The 25,579-nt window shown below is 40.7% G+C and overlaps 1 protein-coding gene and 1 long non-coding RNA gene across 2 annotated transcripts in view; both read right to left on the bottom strand.

Moving 5' to 3' along the window:
• The window catches only part of GALNT18 (polypeptide N-acetylgalactosaminyltransferase 18), a 327,555-nt gene extending 314,605 nt beyond the window's left edge, over positions 1-12,950 (bottom strand). The window contains exon 1 of the mRNA XM_053391140.1: positions 12,923-12,950. Coding sequence (XP_053247115.1) covers positions 12,923-12,935 — 13 coding nt within the window. The 5' untranslated portion in view covers positions 12,936-12,950. The remainder of the gene's footprint in view (positions 1-12,922) is intronic.
• Positions 12,951-20,618: 7,668 nt separating this feature from the next.
• On the bottom strand, positions 20,619-22,055 carry LOC128402549 (uncharacterized). Its single transcript, XR_008327739.1, has 2 exons — positions 21,865-22,055; positions 20,619-21,340 (listed from the first exon to the last, which is right to left on the bottom strand). It is a non-coding gene; the product is annotated as an uncharacterized LOC128402549 (long non-coding RNA).
• Positions 22,056-25,579: the final 3,524 nt, after the last annotated feature.

The raw sequence follows: 25,579 nt of genomic DNA, 5'->3' as shown, positions 1-25,579 counted from the left end.
GTTAAATGAAACTCCCTTATACAGAGTCAGGCCATTGGTCCAGTTAGTTCAGCATTGCCTACTGACAGCAGTTCTCTAGGGTTTTAGCAGGAATATTTCCCAGCCCTGTCTGGAGATGCTAAGAACCTAGGACCTTCTGCAAAGCACCTGCTCTGCCATGGAATTATGTTTCCTCCCTGCGGAAGTCAATCTTTCTCATTTAGATTTTATGTATAACGCATAAGCAAGTGTGCTCCGTATAGGTAAATATGTTTTTTATTCCCATAAAAAGAATGTGAACAAATTAGTTTGTTTGAAATGCCACACTGTAGTGTGACTGCTAAATGCTGAAGCACTGAATTACTGTTATTTTCCCCAAACACAAGTTTAAATAATTTAGGCTGTAACCAGTTGCCCACTTATGTGGGGGTAAGCCCCATTGAACTCAATGAGGCTGACTTCTGAGAGGCATTGGATCAATTGTACTGTCAATCTACTGGAGCTCATGATTAATGAACTAAGGTTTCTTTAATCAGGTGACATCCCTTTAAAAATAAAATAGATGTTACAATCTAACAAGCCACACTTGGTTGCAATTTAATTCTAAATACTGGATTATATCCAACCAAGTCATAATCAGAGCACACACACTGACATTAATGGTCATGACCACTTGATTTCACTGAGTAGGGATGAGGGGCAAATTCACTTCAGCTTGCATTAAAAGACAAATATATCGAATTTGCACTTTCCAAAACAGTATGAGTACTGAAACATAGCCATCCTCTGAAATTAGCACTTATCCAAATTTTGCGATGTAGTTCTCCAACCAGTGTTTACAAAAAATGTATAAATGAGGGGGAAATATGCATAAAAAAGTAACGTATTAGTGAAAATAACATACAAAAATGCATTAGATTAGGATAAATTGCTTGCAAAAATGTGTACAATAGTAAAAACTGCATCAAAAACTGTCTTTATTAGAAGAAATTCACAATAAAACACTGAAGAAACTTCATGAGGACTCACAAAAAACTAACAAATGTGGAGAACTGAATGTGAGATTGGAAAAATGAGCATCCAAACTAAAAAATCCTTCTATCCCTAACTCTGAGCATGATGTGGTTGGATACAATCCTTTTTTTCATCTTATTCTCTGTACATGCACCATGTCAACTTTGATGCCACATTTATTTCTCTGTTTGAACGTAAATTTGTTTTTTCATACCTTGTAGCTCTATTGGAAATAAATAGCAGTTCTTGTGCAAACACTAAACTTTGAAACATAGGTTAGGAAATAAACAATTGTTGTTGTTTTTTTAAAAAGCCTCTTATATGTGGCAGATGACTAATTATCCAAACAATTGCTCAAGAAATAGTTTATCCAATGTGACAGGCATAATAAATATGCATTAACGGGAGACATTGTTTTCAATTGCACATATCATTAATTCCAGAGACTATAATTGTCTTTTCAGTCATCAGATATTTGCATAAATCAAGCATTCGATGAATTTGATCAGAAATTAAGATGCTGTCAAAGTTATTTGTCAGATCTAGAAAATGTGACTTGTAAATTTAGTTCAATTATTTAATTATTCTCTAAATAGCTGTTGTTAAGTTTACTGACATAATAGCTTTCTTCATGTGGGTAAGTTAAAAACACATTTTTCTTCTGTTAGTACCACTTCCACTTTGTTAGTGTCAGTGCTAATTTATATGAGTTATAGTAAGCTGTATATTTCAATTTAAGGAGTTGCGAAAGGCCTCGTTTAATTTGGACCCTGATTTACATGAAGAAAAAGCATAAGCTGGCTGTTATACTGCACCACTTCAGACTCTTACTTGGAAGGGGTGGTGTGTTTGTGTGCTCCCACATAATTAAAAATACTTTCTGTATATAGGAAGTCAGCGTACCACGAAGGAGAGGTTTAAATTTGTCTCTCTGACATACAATGGGACCATGATCTGAATTTTGGAACCTCTGTTTACCATTCATTCCTCAACATGTTCGTTCAAATGTATATCCCATGCATTTAGGACAGGGGTCAGCAAACTTTTTCAGGAGGGGGCTGGTCCACTGTCCCTCTGACCTTGTGGGGGGCCAGACCCACCCCCTCCCGAAAGCACCCGCCCTCCCGAAAGGTCCCCCCCGCCAATGCCACCCACGAAGCCGCCTACGCCTTGTCTTCGGCAGTGTCCTCTGTCTCGGCAGGGTGCAGAGCCCATGCCGCTGCCACTTCCTTCCTCCTCAGCCGCTTCCTCCCACTTGGCCGCCTCAGCAGGAAGGAAGGGTTGGCACCCAGAGGTGTCCATGGCTTCTGATTGGCTGCAGGAGCTTCCTGCAGCCAATCAGAAGCCATGTCGTGTCACGGAAGTCAGTCTCCACACAGCGAGGCCTCTGCGCCATGCCTGTTTAGCACGGGGAATGACTGAGCGGGCAGCAGAGTCCGCAAGGTTCGAGGCCAGATTAACGAGCCCAGTGGGCCGCATCTGGCCCGCAGGCCTTAGTTTGCTGACCTCTGATTTAGGACTTCACTCCCACATAATATATTTAATATTGCATCTTCAGGAAACCAAAAGAAAGCTGTGCAAGTAGATGTGCCCAACAGCTACATTTATAAGAATATAAGATGAAACTTCAGAACAGAAGGCTGGATTTTGATCTATAAAGCCTTACAAAGCTCAGGACCTCAATATCTCAGTCTGCCTTCTGTTGGGCAAAGTGGATCAAAGCCCTCCCAAGATTCTGCCCCCCCCAAAAAAAATTGAAAGCAATGAGTTACGTACACAAGTTGGAGGAAAGGGGTCATTACTGTCATTAACTTTAGGGCTCTTTGGGGATGTTAACTGGCCTGTTGGTTAGCTTTGTCTTCACCCAGTTTTCTGGGATACAATATGCATGACTTGTTAATTATTAAACTGCTAGTGGTGTAGAAATATTATACTTTTAGTTATGCATTATAGCTATCACATTGCTGTATTTACTTTTAATATTGTAAACTGCTTTGAGTACAAATTCAGAAAACTGTGGTATATAAATAAATTGATTGCTACTATTATAGGATGCAAAATACTAATGCAAGCCAAATCAGAGGGAAGAACAACATGGAAGAGCTTGACAAACCTGGTGTGATCTTCCAAATGTTAAGAGATGCAATTATCCGATAGCCAAACATTACTGTCAGATAATCAGTGTGACAATGGAAATAAATCCCCTGGGTTTTTGACAAGCTGCTTAAAAGGTATCTTACAGCATTGGCATATAAACAGAATGCCATTACATGATGGAAAATTACAGAACCAAGGGCAAGACAGGGGGGCAGAGAGCAAATGTTTGTCCCACAGCAGAACTTGCAACGATGCCAATATGCTTTTTGCTTTCAAGAGCTAAACTAAAGTTGCATCTACTCTTTAAGCATAGATTACATCAAGTCTGGAGTGTTTCCAAAAAAGCAGTTTCAGATGTTTGCTATAATATATAAGCTTTTCTATTAAATGAACCCTGACTGGAAGTTAAAATCTTTATCAAACTTCCCTGCCCGCTGCAATGGTCACCTGCTGCAACCAGCCGGACGTCAACAAAATTAAACCTGCAGCTCTTGTTTGGCATTCAATAACCTTTGGGGAATAAAGTTCCACAGCTGCAGAGAGGCTGCTGAAAATGCCTATGAGCCTTTATGTCTAAACACAATGCACAGACGGAATTCCTCTGAGGGTAAGAAAGGAGGTTATTTGTTTCAGAGGCATAGTAGCTATTACGAATTTTATACACCAAGAAAAGAGAACCATATGTTGTGCCCTGAAGATAATAAGAAGTCAATGCAGATGCTGGAACACAGGTGTAAAAGTTCTGTCGGGAGATATGGGTGACTTATTCTACATATGCGGAAACTAACTGATTTCATCAAGCTGGGTCAATGGACATTTCTTATCCTGAGGTCTTTGTTTTTAGAGCTGTTTTTTTTTAAGCTTACAGTGGAATTGGTAGCAAGCCCTGTTGACCATTGTCATACACCAACACTACATTTGTTAATTACTTTATTTACTACATTTATATCCCACCTGGCTGGAAAACCCAGCCAGATGGGCAGGGTATTATTATTATTATTATTATTATTATTATTATTATTATTATTAATCATCATCATCATCATCCTCCCAAGGCGATCAGGATGGCCTCAGGGCCAGTGCTATCATTGGGCCAGATAGGCATTTGCCTATGCCACAGACCTCAGAAGGGTGCTGTACTGACCTGTGATGAGCAAATTTTTATACAGATGCTTTTTTGTTATACCCTATAAATTTCTGATAATATTTTACTTTGGAAGAATTTTATCATTTATAAAGTACCATATTTTTCGCTCTATAAGATACAAAGGAGGTAGAGGAAGGGCAACCTTCATTGTGATCTTATTGGGGAAATGAAGATATAAGCCCTCCCCAGCTGTGCGACATGTCCCCTGCCTTTGCAGGGAAAAACAGACACCCTCACCCTCCACCGCTAATAACTGGTGTGCATCTAGTTTGACCTTAAAGTGCAGAATGTGTTACATAACAACAACAACCTGCACTAAATTACTACTCAGTTTTAACAAAACCTAAGATATGTGCCCTATGTTGCAATTTATGTTTAGTTGTTCTGTGATCCTGTTGGGAGGAAGGGCGGTATACAAGTATGAATGAATAAATGAATGAATTAAAAAAACAAAACAAGTGGAACTCTTAGAAATAAGCATCTGGACTCAGACTAAACTTAGCAGACAAAGTTTTATTTTATACATCCTTCCTTGCATTCAGACACAAGCTGATGCAGATTCTTCCTTCCAGACCCCGTCTTGCCCTGGCAGTCTAATGTAAGTCTTGGGATGGACTGCTCTGTCATTAATGCTGGATATTCTGAAATCCTGGCCTGCATCTGCTACAAGCAGCTACCAACACTTGTCTCTTAACTCTGATTTATAGGCTTTTGTTATCAATGATTTATTTATTTCCTTCTTTCTTTCCTGTTTGCTTGTTGCATTTTAGCTTATTTAGTTTTGTTTTATGCTTGCTGGCTTTTTGAGTTAACAACAAAAATAAAAATTGCTGGGTTACTCTTTCAGTGAGTGCATTTGCTGGATACTGTCATTTGAAACCTGGGCTTGAGTATTAACATCTCTGCAATTTTTCTATTCCATCTCTCCCTCCAATATTAGAAAGCATGATTCAGTGCACAAGTATTTGGAAGGCAGACACGGAAGAGCAACGGTGACAGGAACATCAAGAGGAGGGTACGTACAGGCAAAGAAAACAATGGCTAAGTCTCATTGCTTGATTTGTTTTCGGGATGACTCCAAGCACTCCGGTGCTCTCAGCCTGAGATGAAGGAATAATAGATGTGGCTGCAGAGAAATGCCAAAAGTCACACTGTGGGATGCTAAAGGAATGACTGGCCATGACTGCTAAGCTTCAAAATCAGCATCTGTCTCAATGTAATTCCAGGGAATTCACTTAGTTGCACTGTTAGCTTTTTATTAATCTCCCTTACCTAAAGACAGCTGTTTGGCTTTCACAACATACCTGGTTGAGATTTGCTAAGCCCCCATAGTTTATGGTTTCTGGCTTCTGGCCCAAACCTGGATGTCTGGGAAGGCTTCAGTTGAAAAATGTTTCCTTCCTTGTTACATTGTGTAAAAGCTGTTTTCCTTCCTCTTTGCCTTCACTTTGGCTTTTCAGTTGTTAGTTGAGTTAGTTAAAAAAAAAGCTGTCTCCCTTTTCTGATCATTGCTTAATATATATTTTGAATTTGGTTTTTATTGTATGTATATTTTATTACTTTAAGCCACTTTGAGTTTCTTTCTTTGGAGGAAAGGGGCCTATGAGCTTCTTTTATGTATACTGCTTAGAAATGCTATTGATTAAATAAAAATTTAAATTAATAAAATGAAATAAACCTGCATGAGCCTACCAAGACATGTAAATTTGACATGTATTTTAATGTTGCTTTATTATGTATTTTTAATTTTTACATTTTGAAATTTTTAGGTCAACTTGTGCTTGCTTTTAACATTTTCTCTTATCAGCACTTTCATATATATCCTACAATTTATGTAAACTACTTAGAGGATTTGATGACTAAGTGGTATATAAAAACTATTAAGTGAAATAAATAAAATAAGCTCCCACATTTTAAATTTTGAACACAAGCATCTACCCATAATACTACCATACCACTTTAAACAGTCATGGCTTCCTGCAAAGCATCCTGGGAACTGCAGTTTGTTAAGAGTGGTAAGAGTTTTTGGGATTCTGATAAAAAACATAGTAGATCATGCAAGCCTGAAATTTGCCAATCCCTGCTCTAAGGGACGAATGGAGAAAAACAGCCCCTTCATATTTTAGTCAGCCTTCATGTCTACACCCACAAGAGATGCAGAAACTGACCTCCATTTCCAAAGCCTCTCTAGCCAGTCTTGAAATAATTCAATGAGTCGTTGTCCTTCATGTTGTAAGTGACACTTACTAAGAACTATACCAGAAAGGATCAGTATTTTTCTCTGTTCATGGTTGTTTAAGTGAACCGACAGAGGAAAAGATGATGGGCAGCAGATCCGGTTCCAAGGTGGTAAAATGTGAAAGGCCAGACTCATTTGTCATTGCCAAATGTGGGGAACATCGGAAGAGAAATGATAACTGATACGGAAGAACATAACATACATTGAGAAGAGCTCAAGAGGTGACAGCTGATGATAATAAAGTCTGCTGTTGACTTGATGAGCTGCCAGTGCCCAGGGTCAGTAGGACAACTGTGTATTATAAATAGCGCTGATAAGTTCTGTAATTGAAAATAATAGGTATACTGCATATGCCTTATCTTTGTACCAAATGGAGCCACAGCTTTGTTCCTAACCAAATTGTTCACAAAACCAGGGCCAGAGAACCCTTTTTCACTCAAAGGGCCACATGCTCTTCTGGGCAAACTTCTGGGAGGCAAAAATCAGCGATGGGCAGGGACAGAGACAAAAGTGCCAGAGCGACGAATGTGATGTTTACCTTTGTGCAATAGGCTGGTTTCAACACATCTACACTTCCCTCTCCATCCTCCATACAGGCAAGCAAGAAGCAGTATCAGAGTTTCAGGACGCATTCCTGCCAGGCAAAAGCACTCAAGGCAGGTGCAAGCTAAGTCAGATGAGGGTGTGTGACGTAGGGAGAGTTTTGAGAGCAGAAAGTGAGGCATGGAGAGCTGGGTTTGGCCCCTGGGCCTGAGGCTACCCATCCCTGCTTAACAGTATGCAAGTAATCTTCCCACTTCTCAGTTTAAGATTACAGTCCCATGCACACTTAATTTTGTATGATTGCAGTCCTAGGTACACAAGCATAGTGGTGCTACTTACTTAGTCCCACAGCTCTGGAATTTTTTTGCAACTTGGTTCTGTCAAACCACAATATTTTAAAGCCTTTAGGAAAGATCTGAACTCCCATCTGTTTTCACTAACTTTTTTCCTGGATTCCACCCCTCCTCCCCGCTATTCTTGCTTTGGGTCATATTGGTGCTTTAATTCTGAGCTAGATGTTTGTCAGTTTTATTATTTGCTGGCTTATTAATATTTTTGATTCGTGATTGTGTTGTACTATATTGCAGTGCTTTTATGGAAGCCGCCAGAGAAGAGTTTTATTCTTAAAGGTAGCATATTAATATTTTAAAGCAACAAATGCTTCTGAGCGAACAAGCATAGAATTGAAATGCACAAATATGAAATAATGTAAGTAATAAATTATCAGTTAGAAAAGTTGCTAAACATGGTTGTTTATATACTTTTGTGAGTGGGTTTCAGCATGAACCAGAATTTTAAGTTTGCACAATTAAAATGAATTGAAGGTCTTTTTTGCCCTAGCAGAACAAATCCACTTTAAGAGAAGGACTTCTGCTGTTTGGAAAGTGACAGAGAAATACATTTAAAAGTGTTAGATGAACAAATGTTTAAAGGGAAGATATGCAAACATCCCACAATCAAATCAGGGTAAATGCTGGAGGATGCTCATTGCCTCTTTACCACACTGTAAGCAAATTAGGGTGAATGCTCAATAAAGACTGGGCATATTCTAACCATTGCACAACCTTTGCACAAGCAAATCTAAATGAATATTGAATATGTGGAGGAGCTGTAGGAAAGAAAGCAGTCAAGAAAGCAGAAAGAAAACCGTCAAGAGTTTCTTTCTATAACAAATGCTCACAGGCAGAGCTGGATACAATCCAAAAAGATTTTTGACATGGCCTTGGTTATAGGATGCTGTTTCCCTAGACTTGGTACAAACCCAAGTCAAATACTTCTGTTCCTAAACTTTTTCATTTTAGTACCCCTTACATCAAAGAATGAGGGTGGGGGCTTTGGTGACTGACATTCAGGGAACATGTGTCAACATGCAGGGACACATGGTGTGTCCAAGGCATGTTGATGCTTCAGGTGGAGATAAGTTGAGTCATAGTCTGAATTCTGAAGTGTACCACATCATTTCCATGGAAATGAACCTTCGATCTTTGATAGAACACACAATTTGCACACAGAAGGTCCCAGACTCAATCCCTAACTTATCCAATTAAGAGGATCTCAGTTATCCAAAACATTCCTAGAGACTTTAGAAATCAGCTGCCATTTGGCTGGATGGGCCTGACTTATTACAGGAGTTCAGAAATGCACAATGTTCGTATTACTTAATTTTTTTTAAAAAAATCCCAAGCTTTGAGTGGTCAACAGCACACTGGAAAAGACCCTATTCAGTGGGTCACACAAGGCATCTGGGGAAAGTCAGAGACCTAGGCCATTCTCACCATGTTGACCCAAATGTTTTGTGGTAAAACACTCCAAAGCAAAATGTGCATATTTGTAGCTGAAGAGGCAAACATTTAATGCTGCCTGAACAGACCACCAGCAGGATCTGCTGTGACACTCATGTGACCTTTGCTGGCTGCTGGTTCAGATATAGTGATTATATTATACAGCTGCCAAGTTAACTCTCCAACTCAGTGCACAAAACAGTACCTATAAGGTGCATTCATTGGTTTCATTTTAATTCTGTCCCTTTTGGTAGTTACATATTGGTAAATAAATGCCCATAGCAACTTTGTTTCTTAACAAATGGTGTTTTTTGACAGTTAATAAAAATAATGATTGAGCACCAGTAACACAGATATATAATTACACCAGAGGATTCTTGATCATAAAGGCCCAGTGATACCCTGGAAACTTCACCATAGTTAAGAAAATATCACTAAATTTGTGATAAATCCTGATTTATAGCAACTTGTTCTAAGCTGCAGTTGGTTTAAAATGTCGTTGTGATGGTAAAGATGTAAATTCTCCTACATGAAAAATTATCATGCTGTAGGTCACTGATGAAGAGAGTTGTATGAATCAATTTTCCAACAATTTTAGATTGCAGTGGGAGTTATCAACTGCTTCATAAAAAGAAGATTAATTATACAATTCTATTATCACATATTTTTGGGTGGATGATCAAAGCACCTGTAATTGCTTTAAGCCTACTTCACAAATATAACAGGAACAGTTGATGCATCTACAATCCTCTTTTTTCCTTTGGCAAAGTAATGCCTTGTTTCTCAGCAACAGAATTATTCATAAGAATGTCACAATTTGACAAATGCCTAATTTATAATTTCAATCTACTAATAGCCATCTAAGAGACCTAAGAGCATATCTCAGGCACACCTGTGATTCTCCTAAAAGAACCTGAGCAAAAGCTAACGCATGAAGGAACAGTGTTACTTATTCTGATTGATTACTTTGCCAATGCAAGTATTCATTCATGCCATTATTAAACCAATACATCTACTGGAGCCGGCGTTTGTCCACTTCCGCAGACAGTTTTTCTGGGTCATGTGGCCAGCATGACTAAGCTGCTTCTGGCGGAACCAGAGCAGTGCACGGAAACACCATTTACCTTCCTGCCAGAGCAGTACCTATTTATCTACTTGTACTGTGTGCTTTCGAACTGCTAGGTTGGCAGAAGTTGGGACCAAACAACAGGAGCTCACCCTGTCACATGGATTCGAACCACCGACCTTTCGATCGGCAAGCCCAAGAGGCTCAGTGGTTTAACCCACAGTGCCACCCACATCCCTGTGAATTAGTTTACGTAACTTATATTGCCTTTCTTTACATTGCTTTACCTTCATCAAACACCATAATGCCATTCAGCATTATATTCAATTAAATATAATGCTGATCCATTACAATTACAACCATGAGCCTGTGGTTATCACTGGTTATGTTTTTTCCTTGTTCCACTGGGTAGCTGATGAACTTATTCAAACTGGCTGAAAGACCCAATTAGTGTTGGTGCATTGGCTAGGACTTGGCATGGTATGCACTAGCCTTGACTGGATCCCCAAATGAACACAGGAGAGGTGTTAGTGGTGGAGCCTGTTAGGGGCCCTGGAAGCTACTTGAAAATGCTGCATTCTAACTACCCTATAGGTTTAGCTCCTTCCCTAACTCTCCCTTCCCAAAACAGCTCTTTTGCTGTGGGAAGAAAGAGTTGCTTGATGTTCCTGGCTAAGTGCATTGTGACATGCCACACTAATCTCCAAGCGATGCGAAATTCCAGGGGTACCTGCAGCATCCCTTTCCAATAGTTTTTTGTTTGTCTCCGGACTGCTGCCTTGCAGCCCAACAGCAAAAAGCCATGTCTCTCTGACCCCCCCCCCCCGCTTCGTCCTGTCAGCTTGCACTACACTAAGCTTTCATTGCCTCTGATTTTCAAAGGGGGGGGGAGGTCCCACCCTTTTGATGTGCTAATGACTCATTATCCCCAGGCCATCACCTCCAAGGAAATTAGACTGATTCCATTACCTTTCAACTCATGTTGATTTCCTTGGATTAAGAAGTACACAATTTAAGAAGTCTGCCTAATGTAGTCTTCCGCACATGCTCATCAGAGGAGTAAAGCATTTAACACACATCTTAAGGCACACAGGTCTGACATCCCATTTAACACACAAATGCTGATTAAATTCTAATGTTTACCCAGGTACTTAGCACCCATAAACCTATAACAGCATTTAGGAACAATGTATGGCATGAATTCCTTCTCCATGTGGGGGGATGCTCACTACAGCAATGGTGCAGCAGCATGGCTGGAGAGAAGTGGGTTAGTGATGGTCACGTTCTCTGACCACACATGCGCTGGTCTGGCTTACCCCCTTTGTTCTGGTTCATGTGCATCCCATAGCTCTTCTCACCTTGCTCTTTATTTCTAACAAACGGGGGGGGGGGGAGCTAGTGTTGAAATTGAGCTGCCATGCCCTCAAATAGCCTTGTCGTTTTCAGATTAGCATATACATTGCCCTATGATTTTTGGTCAATTCTTGTTTTGCTGTTCAAACAAATTCATTTTTATGGTGCTTCTTTGAGATTAAGAAACACTATATCAGTAGCCCCCACCATCACCAAACATGTTTACAATTTCTTTGGGCAGAGAGAGATACTTTTGTTGATGACTAGGCATCTTAATGGGCTTTATAATGCAAACCAATTTATTATGAATGATTGGACTTTGCAATAAAAACAAAATCAATCTATTTAAATAAGGGAGAGATGAGGAGATGCTATTTTTGCACAAAAATAAAATTGAAGGTGGAACTATGTATTGTGTATGGGCCATCATCAAAACATCATCCCTCTGGCTAGTTTTCCAGTGTCAACAGTAAGTGGAAGGAGGGATTATGTGGGGCAAGAAATGAAAACCTCATGCTGCACTATGAGTGGAAGAACTCATGGGGATGCCATATGTTCAGTGATAGCTTCATGGAGAGCTTAACTGTGGTGTAGCAGTTAAGTGTGTCAGGCCAGGACCTGGGAGACCAGGATTCGAATCCTTGCTAAGCCACAAAGCTCACTGGGTCACCTTCATCCCATCACTGCCTTTCAGCCTAACATACCTCACAGGGTTATTGTGGGGTTTAATTGTGTAAGGGGGAGAACCTTGTATGCCAACTTGAGCTCCTTGGAGTAAAAGGTGGGATGTAAATGAAACAATAAATAAATAAAGGGGTGAATATAAATTTGGATTTTCAGAAATGCGAGCATCTGTTTCAATCAGAGGTCACCCAAGGGCACATTTGCAAATGAGAGAAACTGTTGTGGGCATCACACGCAACCCTTATCCCAGCACACACTGCAACGTATTCTATTGGCTACAACTGAATGCTTTTTCAAGCCTGGTTTCAGTTGGTGGTGGCGACCCTGTGAGCACACACACACTCACCAGAACTACACTGGCAACTCTTGATTTGAAATAACTATCTACAAGAGATGACTTAGCACAGATCCATTATTTAACACTTATGCTAGTTTACGTACCTTGAGCTTCTCCTGCTTCCCAATTGAATGATATGCCCCCTTTCTGACATCAGCCTGGGAGATCATTATTTAATAGAAAACAGGCTCAGACTGCAAATTATTTCGAGCTAAACTGTACTGTGCTTCATTATCATACCAGCTACATCTCAGAGTCAACATTCATAACTCAAACATTTAAGTTGTAATGCAAACATGCATGCATCCCAGAGAAATTATTTATGATATTTTAAATATTTTAGACTGAAAAGACTTACAGTCTTTCTGTCCCCGCACCCACCGCCCTGAAATTAAAGAAGAGGCATAAAGGAACCCATCTGAATAAAATCAATCTTGGACAGTCTGTGTTCAGCCCCTCCTATGCATAGGATAATGTGGCAGATAATATACAATTAAAGTGCAGCTCTGCTTGGGAAAGAGAGTGTATATAAAATGTTATCACTATACACCATCTTCCTAGCCTCTGTATATATTAAAATACGATTTTTCAAACAAAATTACTTTCAGAAAAAAGTACTAGACCTAGAGGTGGTATTACAGAGCAATAAATGGAACAAGAATTTAACTTATAGAGCACTTACTCAGGACCAGCATTCAAGTGAACAGAGGGCAAGCCAATGGGTAGCTGTGATGAGGAGATGGATCCTCTCAAGGTGCACTGAAAAAACAAGTGAGCTTACTCATTATAATAGAAACAGTCATTTGTTATCTCATAATGCAGTAACAATCTTCTATCTAAACTATAGGTTGCAAGAAGTACTTTAATATGTCATTGCTCCTTTGAAAAAATGTGGTGGGGGGAAGTCTTGCTAATGTTGTCTAGTGTAGAAAGCAAAAGGCCATGTCAAAAAATATAAACCCATAAGAATTAGGTTTAATGGAAATCAGACATAACATATTTTGGTGTAGTGCCGTTCGAAACCATGTTCATTGTGAGGGGATGTATTATTGCCCGCAGTTATTTAAAACAAGTGCATATACCATTTTTCTTCAGTCAATGCATTACAAAAACGAAAGGCATAATATAAAAAACTGATGAAACCAGTCACAAAGAATGGTAGCATGTACTGTATCATGAAAGTAAAGAGAGACAAAACAGCCTTCTGAAGTATACAATTGTGCCCCGTTTCTGAAAAGTTCTGAAGGATATTTCTGCATGCAATGGAGGCTGATCCATTAGGGCAAATGAGACCCTGCCCACGCAATCTCACTCTCCTCTCACCCAGCCCCCACTTGCCTGCTTTTCTACATAAAACCAGTCCAAGGGGTAGCACTGCAGGTCAGCTTCCTGTCCTGTGTCTCAGTGTTGCCCTTGCAGAACTCAGTAGGGAGGATGAACTCACAGCTAGAATTGGTTGACTCTGCTGGTATCTCTGCCCTTTGCCCAACTAGTGCCAATAAGCACCAGACACCATTGTCTATATGAACTTCCATGGGCTCCACAAAACCTGGTCTACTCAACCCATGTCAGGCCCTCCTGACAATGGATCTTTAGGATCCCCTGCCCCCCTTCAGCCCTAGAGATCTTAGCACATTAAGCAGAGGAGTAAAGTTTCCTCTAACTCCTGTTCCTTCGTTCTCATGAGGCTAGATTCTGCAATTCAGGCTGATACAAAATCAACTAAGACAATAATTCTTCATAGAGTAAATTCTTCATGTCTAGACGAGTTGTAGTTGCCCGGAGATTTACACATCTTTGGACAGATCCCTTATTAAAGCAGAACTGTTCTAAATTGTTTCCAGCTGAATTTTTCTCTAGGGCCTAAGATCTGAAATAAGACTAATTCAAGTACAAGATCTGAGCGCGCACACAAACACACACACACACACACACCTTATATGGATCCTATCACATAAGGAGGGATGGGGAACTTGTGACCCTCCAGATGCTGTTGGACTCAAGCTCCCATAAACCCCTACAAGCATGGCCAATGGTCAGGGATGATGGAATTTGTAGTCCAACAGCATCTGGAGGCCTTCCTGTCTCTGGCATAAGGGTTTTGCAAAATCCTGGTACAGTGGAGAATGAAAAAACTGAGTCTCCATTAAGAGATAAGATACCTATTCAGCGTAGCATGTTGATTTTCCAAAGATAATTCATAATCCTTGTTTTTTACTTTTAAGGATCAAGGCCATACAGTGTGGTAAAATAAAAGTCTGCTACATAGCTACTGATATTTACTTCACCTTCAGACTGTTTGCTAGTTGTAGTGGTGTGATTTATAACAGCTGAGATTGCTCTTTTGAAAGGGACTTTTTCAATGCATGCTATTAAATTGCTGGTTAATTTTCCACATGAGGTATTAGATATAATCAGGCACAAAGAAGTAGTGGGATGTATTGATACTATGTCTCCCTGTGATATGCCAAAGAAATTCATGTTTTATATTAGAGTATGGCTCTCTGTTTAAGATCAGGCTGATTTGTGTCTCCCTCTTGTCTGATGGTGGGACTGGAAAGTACACCAATACAAGGCACCCTTGACACTTTAATAGCTTTATTTAAATTGGCTTGGGATTTATGACCAAGTCGTCCTTTTAGTAGGTGATCCTATTACAACACAACTGTCTCTGCAATTATAAGCAAGAATTCAAACAAATTAAAATTGGCCTTGGTTCCATGGTGACTTTAATGTGAACTACAGCTGGCCATGCAACTAAGCGGTCATCTGACGGCTCTGTTGCATGGCCAGATTAGAATTTCGTTTGTGATGAGGTGTGTGGAAAAAGTTACTGACCTCATCGCAACCTTGAAACCAATCTGGATGTGCCGTGAAGCAGTTCAGATGATTGCTTGCCCATGCAACCACATTAAGCTCAAAGCACATATAATTAAATGAATTTATCCGGACACATGCAGTTGCTGGAACCTCATACTGTGGTTCCAAGCATGTTATCCTACTCAGCTACTGCTTCTTTCACTTTCATGCCCATCATTGCAACCAATTCTTGCTTCTATTTGAACACAACATTCTTATTTCATTGCAAAACAAAACAAAACAAAATTTTTTTGAGTGTATCTGAAGAAGTGTGCATGCACACGAAAGCTCATACCAAGAACTAACTTAGTTGGTCTTTAAGGTGCTACTGGAAGGAAAAAAATTTTTTGTTTTGACTATGGCAGACCAACACGGCTACCTATCTGTAACTTATTTCATTGCAGGAAGAGATATTTCACAGATCACATCCCTTCATGTTAAAGCATTGATCAAAGATGGGAATCCAGAAATATGTATTGACATGGATGTCATTCAATAGGAGTTTTGGAGCAAGATGTCATCAACATGCTTATACTCAAATTTCTGTTGCATCTGAGCAAGGAGAGGCTGTGCAAGCCCTGGACCAATACCTAAGTTGTAGCTGTGATGATCTGAATGAGGGTCAATAAACTTAACTTGAATCCTGGAAAGACAGAGGTTTTGTAGGTGAGTGGTTCCCAGGTCAATCGCCTGTTCTGGATGGCACTGCACTCTCAGAGTTTAACAGAGTTTAACAATAGGGATTTATATTTATTCTTTCTGAAGCCATGCTGAACATGTTACCACAGGTGAGTTATAATGGAGAAACATTTTCGACCATTTTCCTCTTTCTATTCTTCAAAAAGCAGCTCTCTGCTTCTTTGATTGATTGCACTATAATATGGGATGTTATGGAATCACACTACATAATCTAATTTATGTATTTTCCCAGCTCAGTGCATGGATGATAAAGAAGCATCATCCGGACTTAATATTTTATGATGACTGATCAGTCAAAGTTTGACCCAGGTTCAAATTTTATGGAAGGAAGCAAAGTAGGTGGAAATGAGCAACCAAAATAGGCTGCATTGCTCAGTAGACATTACATCCTTAGCTAGTACAGTAATGTAATCATTTCAACACATGCCAAACTTTTGGCTGTGCCTACTTTACTTTTCAGGCACAAAGTGAGTTGAGAACATAAGAACATAAAAATTGCCCTGCTGTATCAGACCAAACACCTATCTAGTCCAGCAACCAGTTTCTCCCAGAGGTTAATTAGATGCCTCTAGATAGGACAAAGGGGTAATATTCAGGACCCTGGCATTCTGTCACATGTGCTGCTTGGTTGTGTAAATGGAAGTAATGTGCTGAAAATGAAATGTACGCAGCTGCTGTCCTCAGTGCCATGGAGACTTCAGGTTCTCACACCTTCCCTTCAATGCTCCTTCACACATTATGCCTTGCGTTAACAGGTTTTCCCATCTGGTTGATAATTACATTGTACCAAAGGATTATTCAGAACAAAAGAAATTTGCTTCTTCCAACCAGCTAGCACATCACAAAATCTTGCTGTGAGTTTTCCCTCTCTCAACTGAAATCTCTTAGCCCACTTCCTCACCCAAAGCTGAAATGGTTCTCATGGAAGAACTGGTGTAAAGTAGGTGGGGGTGGATCCTTCACAAATATGTCCCTTTTCCCATGAGTTCTCACAGCCACATTAGAAGCATGGCAACAGAAGTGAGATGTCGCTCCCTTGCTTGACCAGGGTTCCAAACCCAGCAACGGAAGTAGGAAGCATTCCTTGCTTCTGCAATTGGACAAATTCCTTGTTTTTCCCTGTCATTGCTGGGAGCCATGCACAGTGCTGGAAAATAGATGCCTACTATAGGAGCAATCACGGTCCCTGCTCCTGCCAACCTAGCAGTTCAAAAGCACGTCAAAGTGCAAGTAGATAAATAGATACCGCTCTGGCGGGAAGGTAAACGGCGTTTCTGTCCGCTGCTCTGGTTCGCCAGAAGCGGCTTAGTCATGCTGGCCACATGACCCGGAAGCTGTACGTCGGCTCCCTCAGCCAGTAAAGCAAGATGAGCGCCGCAACCCCAGAGTCGGCCACGATTGGACCTAATGGTCAGGGGTCTCGTTACCTTTTTTTATAGGAGCAATCAATCAATCAATCAATCTTTATTGTGATGAAAGACCAGGCAGCAGAATTAACAACAGCAACATATGCATCCTTATCTTCTGGTGTGCTGCACAAATTCCAGCACGACACAGTAAGGGAGGGTCACAGACTGGCCTAGGCAACTGAGTATCATTTCCTGCACTTTGCTGTGAAGCATGTGTTGGGAAATAACTGGTGAATACCAATTAATTCTGAAGTCTCACATATGTGGGGAACTACAAAGAATTTTGAATTCTGATTCTGTCTTCTGCATCATTAGCTACCTCTTCCAGTTTGGTGTCATCTGCAAATCAGATGAGCATCCCCTCAATTTCTTAATGTACGGTAAGTCATTTCTACCGATGTTGAACAACAACAAGCCCAGAACAGAACCCTGCAGCATCCCACTTGTCCCTTTTTTCCAGGATAACGAGGAACCATTAATGAGTACACTTTGGGTTCAGTCAGTCAACCACCTACAAATCCACCTAACAGTTACCTCGTTCAACCCACATTTTACTAGCTTTCTCGCAAGAACATTATGAGGGACTTTGTCACAAGCCTGACTGAAATCAAGATACTGTACACTATGTCCACAGCATTTCTCTGAATGTTTGGTAATCTGCTCTAGTAAGGCATCATCCAAGTCTTCCGTCTGGCTTGGCAGTCTATAGCAGACACCCAACCCCACACTGTTGTTTCTCTCTCCGACAATTTTTACCCGTATACTCTCAATCTGCTTTTCATGCTCCATGTCATGGATTTCTTCACAAGTGTACACATCCTGTTTCGTAGCATAAAATTTCCCACAGCATGGGAATCCTTCCAGACAACCTGTTTATTAAGTATTCATCCTGATTCGCTTACGCAGAGGGTGGACTATGTCTGGTCTTTATGAAGCATTCATTCAGATGTTTGTTTGCTGGGAGGTTCTAGGACTCTAAGCATCCATCCTCAATTCATCCTGCATTGCTTGTACTATGGTTCCCCAACTTCCCACTAATCATTCATTCATTCATCCAACACTTTTTAGTGCATTTCCCCATCACTTTCCTAACTGCAAAATGTTTTGTTTTGTTTTTTTAGTGGATCCGTTGTGCTAAGACAACAAAGTACTTTAAGCCACTTTAATTGCACAAATCCAAAATGCCAGTATGCATTTGAATCCCCTGCCCACGCCAAATACCGGCAGTCAGGAAGTGACCATGCATAGTGCTAGAAAGACAGGTGGCGTCTCTGCTTTGCCTTGGCAATGTGGCAGTGGGTGCTCTTCCTCCCCATCCCCAGCACAATGAGCAAACTTCTCCCATATTTATAGCCCAGCCCTCTTGAAAAATTGCCAGCCAGTGGTTTGCAGGCAGTGAAAACAGCTATGTAGTTAGGGCCGACACTTCAGCTCACACCTACACTGCCCCAGCCACCAATCTTTATATGGGCAACCAAAAGCAGCCAAGGATAACTTATTCATCAGCTTTCCTCAGTCACGATTCTCACTACTATAAATCAAAAACGTCAGTAACAGCTCTCTCTCTCTCTCATCCTCAGTTCTCACAGAGTGACTCTTATGCCTGTGGGAAAAAAACTCTGGGAAAGAATGGTTTATATTAGGATTGTTCTTCAGGGAAGCATGTTTTATATTAGAATAGTTCCTCCAGAGGAGGAACAGGAAATAGGGGGGCTGAGGGAGTACTAGAGATACAAGGAATCTCCTCTTGCCACTAGAAGGAGAGGGGTTAGCTCATGATCTGCAATATGTTCAAAGGAAAGCATCATTCATTTATTCCTAATTATGCCATATTCATTCCAAACTATCCAGGACCAGTGCATTAAAAGGGAAATTAATATTCAATTAGCCTAAAGCTTCTGCATTAACAAATATTAATGAGTGGCTTTTTACTTGCTGAGGTGTCTTCTTTGAAGAGCTTTGATTATAGGGATTCTCATTTAAAGATCTGAAGGTTTTTTAAGAAGTAGCTTTTAAGATTACAGATCTTCAGAGGTTAATTTCCTGAGGCCTCCAGTTCCTTCATTTTCTGCGGAGTTGTACTTTAAAGTCACGTACTTGTTCTTGGAAGGCAGATTTTGGACCATCTTTAACAGAAAAGTACGATACTTCAGGGAGGCTCACCTGGCACCTTTGTTATGTATCTTTAGGTGCCAGGCAAAAACACTTATGTCCTTTTAATTGTGTTTGTGGGAGGGTGTTATTGGTTTGCTTTCACTCTTTTTCTTGTTTTTATTATGTATTTTGTGTTATCATTTTGTATTTTTATGTTGTGAACTGTCCTGTGATCTTGGATGAAGGGCAGCATACAAATTCAATAAATAATACTAAAAATAATAATACTAAATATTAGAATTTCAAAAACTTAATTATCATCATTGGGTTGTATCCAATGATGCACTTCCACTCACACAAACTGGGGCACCTGATTTTGGCCAATCTCCCCTACACATCACATCCTCAAAAGAGTTGCCCCTGTGGGTTCAGATACTCTCCAGGTGCTATTCAACCTAAGCAGACCCACTGAAATTAATGGACCTCACTTAGACATGCTCATTAATTCCAGTGGATCCGCTCTGAGCAAAACTAGTTGAATATCACCCTCTGGAACAGTGTAGGATATAGTGCAGGGCTACAGCAAGTAAGAGATTGGGTGAAAATAAGGTGAACCACTTTGCACATCTGAGAGCCACTGTGGTGTTTACAGTGTTGGACTAGGACCTGAGAAACCAGGGTTCAAATCCCCATGAAACCTTGAGCTAGTCACTATCTTTCAGCCTAACATACTTCACAGGTATCTGAAGAAGTGTGCATGCACACGAAAGCTCATACCAATAACAAACTTAGTTGGTCTCTAAGGTACTACTGGAAGGAATAGTCAAATTTTGTTTTGACTATGGCAGACCAACACAGCTACCTATCTATACTTCACATGGTTGCTGTGAGGATAAACTGGAGAGGGGGAGAAGTTTGTATACCACTTTGCACTCCTTGTGGAAAAGGTGGGATATAAATGTAATAATAAATAAAATAAAATGTTATTTCCATTTGCACAATGTCACCATTGAATGTAACCCATTTCGTTTTGTTTAGAATCATAGAAGAGAGAGAAAGAAGAACAGCCCATTTTATTATTATGAAGGGTCAGCAATGTGAGTTTTCTGTAAGCAAAATGTTACATTTCGATAATATCTAGATGGTTGCAAATATTTTCCAAAAATATATCCATTGCTAAACCACCACCAATCCCGTATTACACCAATTAGGATTGGTAACCCTGCATGGATTCATTTACATATATTATTCCATGCACAGAGGTATATCATGAACGTAGGGCAGTTAATTACAACATATACATATATTTACACAATCCACTGCAAAGAACCTACTTTTATTGCATATTTTCACATGAAAATTAGACTTTCAGTACTGCTTTGATCAGAAAAGTAATTGAAGAAACTAACTCGTGGGATTTTATGTTTGCATTTCAGGTGAAATAATTTCACATACAATTTCTTCAGTTTAAATAGAGTCGTTCCTCCCGCCGCCACCTAACCACAAACTCAGTTTGTCGGCAGAATAAGAAATCAAGTTCTATCTGGGTCACACGTAATCAGCAGCAACAAAGATTTTGCTGGACAAATTTAGTTACATCTGTGCAGCAGCCACTGATGAAACAATTCATCATTTTAAAACGAACCTGGCATGTTTGAGCTTCATTTTTAATGACCCATTTCTACCTGGTATTATAATTCATGCCCACACAAGAACATATAATTTTTTTGTTGCATATTCATCTCTGAGGGGGGAAATCCATGTGCTGAATTAAAAATACATGAGTTTTTGTTATTTGACCAGTACTTTAAAATGCTACTGCAAGCTTGACTGAAGCTCTAACTATTTCCTCAGATCTTGAGGTACTTGCCTTGCTATCTGCTAGCTCTGCTGAGCAGAAGAAAGTAATTTCAGTGTGCTGTTCCATGCTGAACAAATTGGATACCTCAGGCCTAAATCAATTTTGTTGTTGCCGCCTCTGCTGAAATGCTGGGATCCCCCCACAGATGCTGAAATGCTGGTTGATGCTGTCAGAAACCCTAGGAGAAAGCAGAAACTTCATGATTAACCTAGAACATAACCAAGTGAGCTTTCAGAGGCTGGTTGCCCTTAGGCCTCAGAGCCTTCCTGAGGTACAGAAAGAAGTGCAGCTGTTGCAAAATCACCCTTAGCCATTGACACACATTGAGAAGCCACAGGATCGGATAGGCTTGCTATAAATACTAAGAGCCTGGTTTTCGGCCTGCTATAGTGCTGGAGGTGGGGAACAGAGCAGAGAAACTGCCTCTCCTCATCTGTGGCTTAGCATATCCCTGCCTCTGAGGTTCATTGGAGAAAGTATTCAAGGTTTGGCTTGGGCTGGAACCGAGGGGTGCTAAATTGGAGGGTTGGAGATGGGGAATCTGGTTTTGTAATTCCCATAATTCCTAAGCTACTTGGGGCTGATGGGAGTTCGAGTCTAGACTGAGGTACAGTTGGTTTAGATTGAGGTATAACTGTCCGTATAGCCACAACATAACCCACAACCTTTGGGAAATGCAAAGAGTGGGTCTGCAAAACATACTGGATGCAGTTGTGGGGGTGAAATATAGCCTGCATTGCACTTCAAGGCCCAGCTTCCAGAGCCGCCCGATTCTGCTTGAGCCCCCCCCCCCCCGCCTCACTTGCAGCAAGTGGGCGTTTGCACTCTGGGTCGGTGAACAAAACCTCCCAGCCGAGATTCACGCCTGTCAGCCACAGCGCTGCCTGCCCTGACAACCAAAATTTGTACTACATACTTTCGAAGAACTCTGTGATCCAAGAATTTGAAGGGGGAGAGAAGGAACAACACACAAATAAAACATAAGCGTTATGAAAATTAGAAGGACTTTCAGAGAGGAAAACCGCAACAAGGGGGGGGGATTATCCTTCTGGCTTTTACAGCAAAACAAAGCATCTGCCCTAGATACCAGTGTTAATTAAACCAAGCAGTTCTTCTGCTTCTGAAAGCATCTCTGGGAAATTAATTAAAATTTCATTCTGGATAAGGTTTTTACACAGAAGGCTAAAAGGAATACACACACACACACACAACAAAAACCCCTACTATCTAAGAACATACTGTTGCAACTTGAGGCCAGCATACATAGTACTGCTTCCCCCAAATTATGACAGCTTTTTTGGAGCTATTGTGACTGCAGCAGTTGCTGCCAGCTGCATCCATGGGGCAGATGACATGCAAATAAAGCCCATGCCACCCCCCCCCCAAACTTCTTTCCTAGAATTGCTTTCTCTTATTGTCATGTTTTGATGAAAACATTTGTGTGTAAGTTCTTCTGGACGTTCAACTCAATGTACAGTGGAACCTCGGGTTATGTACCATCCTCCTTACGAACTCTTCAGGTAACGAGCTCTGCTAACCCAGAAGTAGGTGCTCTTGGTAGCAAACTTTGCCCCGGGATGCGAGCAAAAGTCACACGCCAGCGGTACAGCAGCAGCAGCAGGCCCCATTAGCGAAAGCGCGCCTCAGGTTAAGAACGGTTTCGGGTTAAGAACGGACCTCCGGAACGAATTAAGTTTGTAATCAGAGGTACCACTGTACATGTTAGGTTTGCCTAGGGCATGGATAGCCAACGTGGTGTTATCCAATTCTTAATGTTCTACTTTTCCCATCATCCTTGACCATTGGCCAAGCTGGCAGGAGCTGATGGGAGTTGTAGTCCAACAACATCTGGAGGGCAGCACATTGGAGGAAAGTTGGGTAAACTGGCCCTTAGAAGGTAACAAATAGTATGGGTGGTGTGGTTTTTTAAATTGGTTTCATGAGGCCAATTATCCAAATTTTCACTCTAGTATGAGTTATCTCTGCAAGCAGAGCGTAGTTGCCATGTGTGCTTTTGAAGGCTGTAGGCTTGGGCTGCAACCACTGTGATCTCAGAGAATGAAAAACATGTCTCCCTGTTACATAAGCAAGCCTCTTCTGTCATTCAAAATGATCAGTGCTGTGGTAAAGGAGAGCAGGGGCCAGCCCTCTAGCTTCACCACTTCCATAGCTGTCCCCCAAGAGGTTTTATCTAACTTCATTGTCTTTGGCTTTTCTCCTGACTTTGTTGTGTCTTTTACATTCTAGCTTCCAATGCTATTACAGTTCACTTTCAGCCACTGCTGCCAGGACATCCCTGTCTCCCAGTTTCATTGACAACAGTCACCTATCAATGCTGGCATTCAGTTATGATCCCTGGAGAGCTTTGGAGAAGAAGGCGAGACAGCTGTATACCAACTGAAGGAGCACATATTTGACCTCAATTCAGAAAGCAATTTAAATGCATAAGTAATGTTAAAACATGAATGGACCTATTTAAATCAATAGATTGCTCATATATTTAAAGCAATGAATGGGACAAAACACTTTTCCGGACTCCTGCATTAAATCTAGCCTGCTATAATGAGTTGCTATAAAAAGAAATAATATTCAAAATACCCTGAAGGGTTTTCAAAAAGCAAATTTGTGCACTTCATTTCAAGATCCAGAGACATCTTGGGGTGAGTTTTAGAACTAGTTGAATTAAACAAATAATCCTCCCCACCATCAAAAAACAAATTCTTGCCAGCTCTTCACTGTTTTGTGAATGATACTCAGAGCTTCACTGTGACATATAGCAGACTGAAGCACTAATTGTGTGATCCTATGCATATATATAAAAAATAAGTCCCATTGAGTTCAATGAGGTTTGCTACCATTCAAGTAGGTATTGAAATGTCATTGAACTCAGTGGGATATACTTTTGGGTAGAGAAAAATAGGATTGCACTGTAAATCAAAATAATTTCAAAGGTTATCCCACATTATATTAAAGGTAAAAGGAACATTAGAAAGGTCAGGAACCTAATGGATGGTGTGAGACATAATGTTGGGGTGTTACTAAGAAAGAAAGATGGGTGGTATATTTCCATAGCTGTAATAATAATAATAATAATAATAATAATAATAATAATAATAATTTATTATTTGTACCCCGCCCATCTGGCTGGGTTTCCCCAGCCACTCTGAGCAGCTCCTACTAAAAGTGTGTGGGAAAGAACAGCAGAAGTATGGTGATGAGGGGAAAAAATGCATCCAAGAAGCAAGGCCAATAATACTTAAACCACTCCAACAGACATCTGTGTTATCTAATGAGTAGTATATTCCAGCTATAAAAGCTTATTGTATGATATGGGAAACACACATTATACATGGCCTGCATGTTTTAAACTCTTTACAATACCATTGTTAGAGGCAGAATGGAAATAATTCAGACCTCAGAGGCAGTGAGGAAGGTCAAACAAGAATCCATTGGATGCGCAAACAAATAACTAAACAGTCAAGAGTATTCTGAAAGATGAAGAAGGGGTGAAGGAGTGCAGAAGGCCCCACTGAGGTTCAGTAAGCCATAAAGGTAAAGGTACCCCTGCCCGTATGGGCCAGTCTTGACAGACTCTGGGGTTGTGTGCCCATCTCACTCAAGAGGCCGGGGGCCAGCGCTGTCCGGAGACACTTCCGGGTCACGTGGCCAGCGTGACATCGCTGCTCTGGCGAGCCAGAGCCGCACACGGAAACGCCGTTTACCTTCCTGCTAGTAAGCAGTCCCTATTTATCTACTTGCACCTGGGGGTGCTTTCGAACTGCTAGGTTGGCAGGCGCTGGGACCGAGCAACGGGAGCGCACCCCGCCGCGGGGATTCGAACCGCCGACCTTTCGATCGGCAAGCCCTAGGCGCTGAGGCTTTTACCCACAGCGCCACCCGCATCCCTCAGTAAGCCATACACATGCAGTAATACAGGCAGCATGGATATATAGTACACACATACGTACAATACAGATCATATATACTATATAGAAGAGCTCCAGAAACAGAGGCCCCAAATAATCAACCATAAGACCCGGTGGACCCCTCACATATTTTATTGGGTGGTAAGGGACCTTGGACCCTAGAATTTTGCTCCTATGCCAAGTGATTTCAAATCTTTATTAATAAAGCAGGATCACAATAATCCTTAGGTGTGAAGTCCAGAGGCGAATGTAGTGTGGAATCTAGACACATATAAAAAATGTTGTGAAGATGCTTTTTTTAAGAAATAAAAATTTGAAAAATATATTGAATTTGCCATAGCTCACCATCTCTATCTAGTGACACATTTGTATAATGCACTTTACAACAAACTTAAAACATTTTATTTGCAGCTGGATAGCTGAGTCCTACCATGTGTAGAGAGGTTGCTCAGAGGGTTGAGAGGATCTTCAGAGTCTTTTAGGGGGTGGGG

This window comes from Podarcis raffonei, chromosome 1 (genome assembly GCF_027172205.1).
Source record: "Podarcis raffonei isolate rPodRaf1 chromosome 1, rPodRaf1.pri, whole genome shotgun sequence".
Lineage (NCBI taxonomy): Eukaryota > Metazoa > Chordata > Lepidosauria > Squamata > Lacertidae > Podarcis > Podarcis raffonei.
Note: the sequence above shows the minus strand (reverse complement) of the source record. Positions and strands in the feature narration are given on the sequence as shown.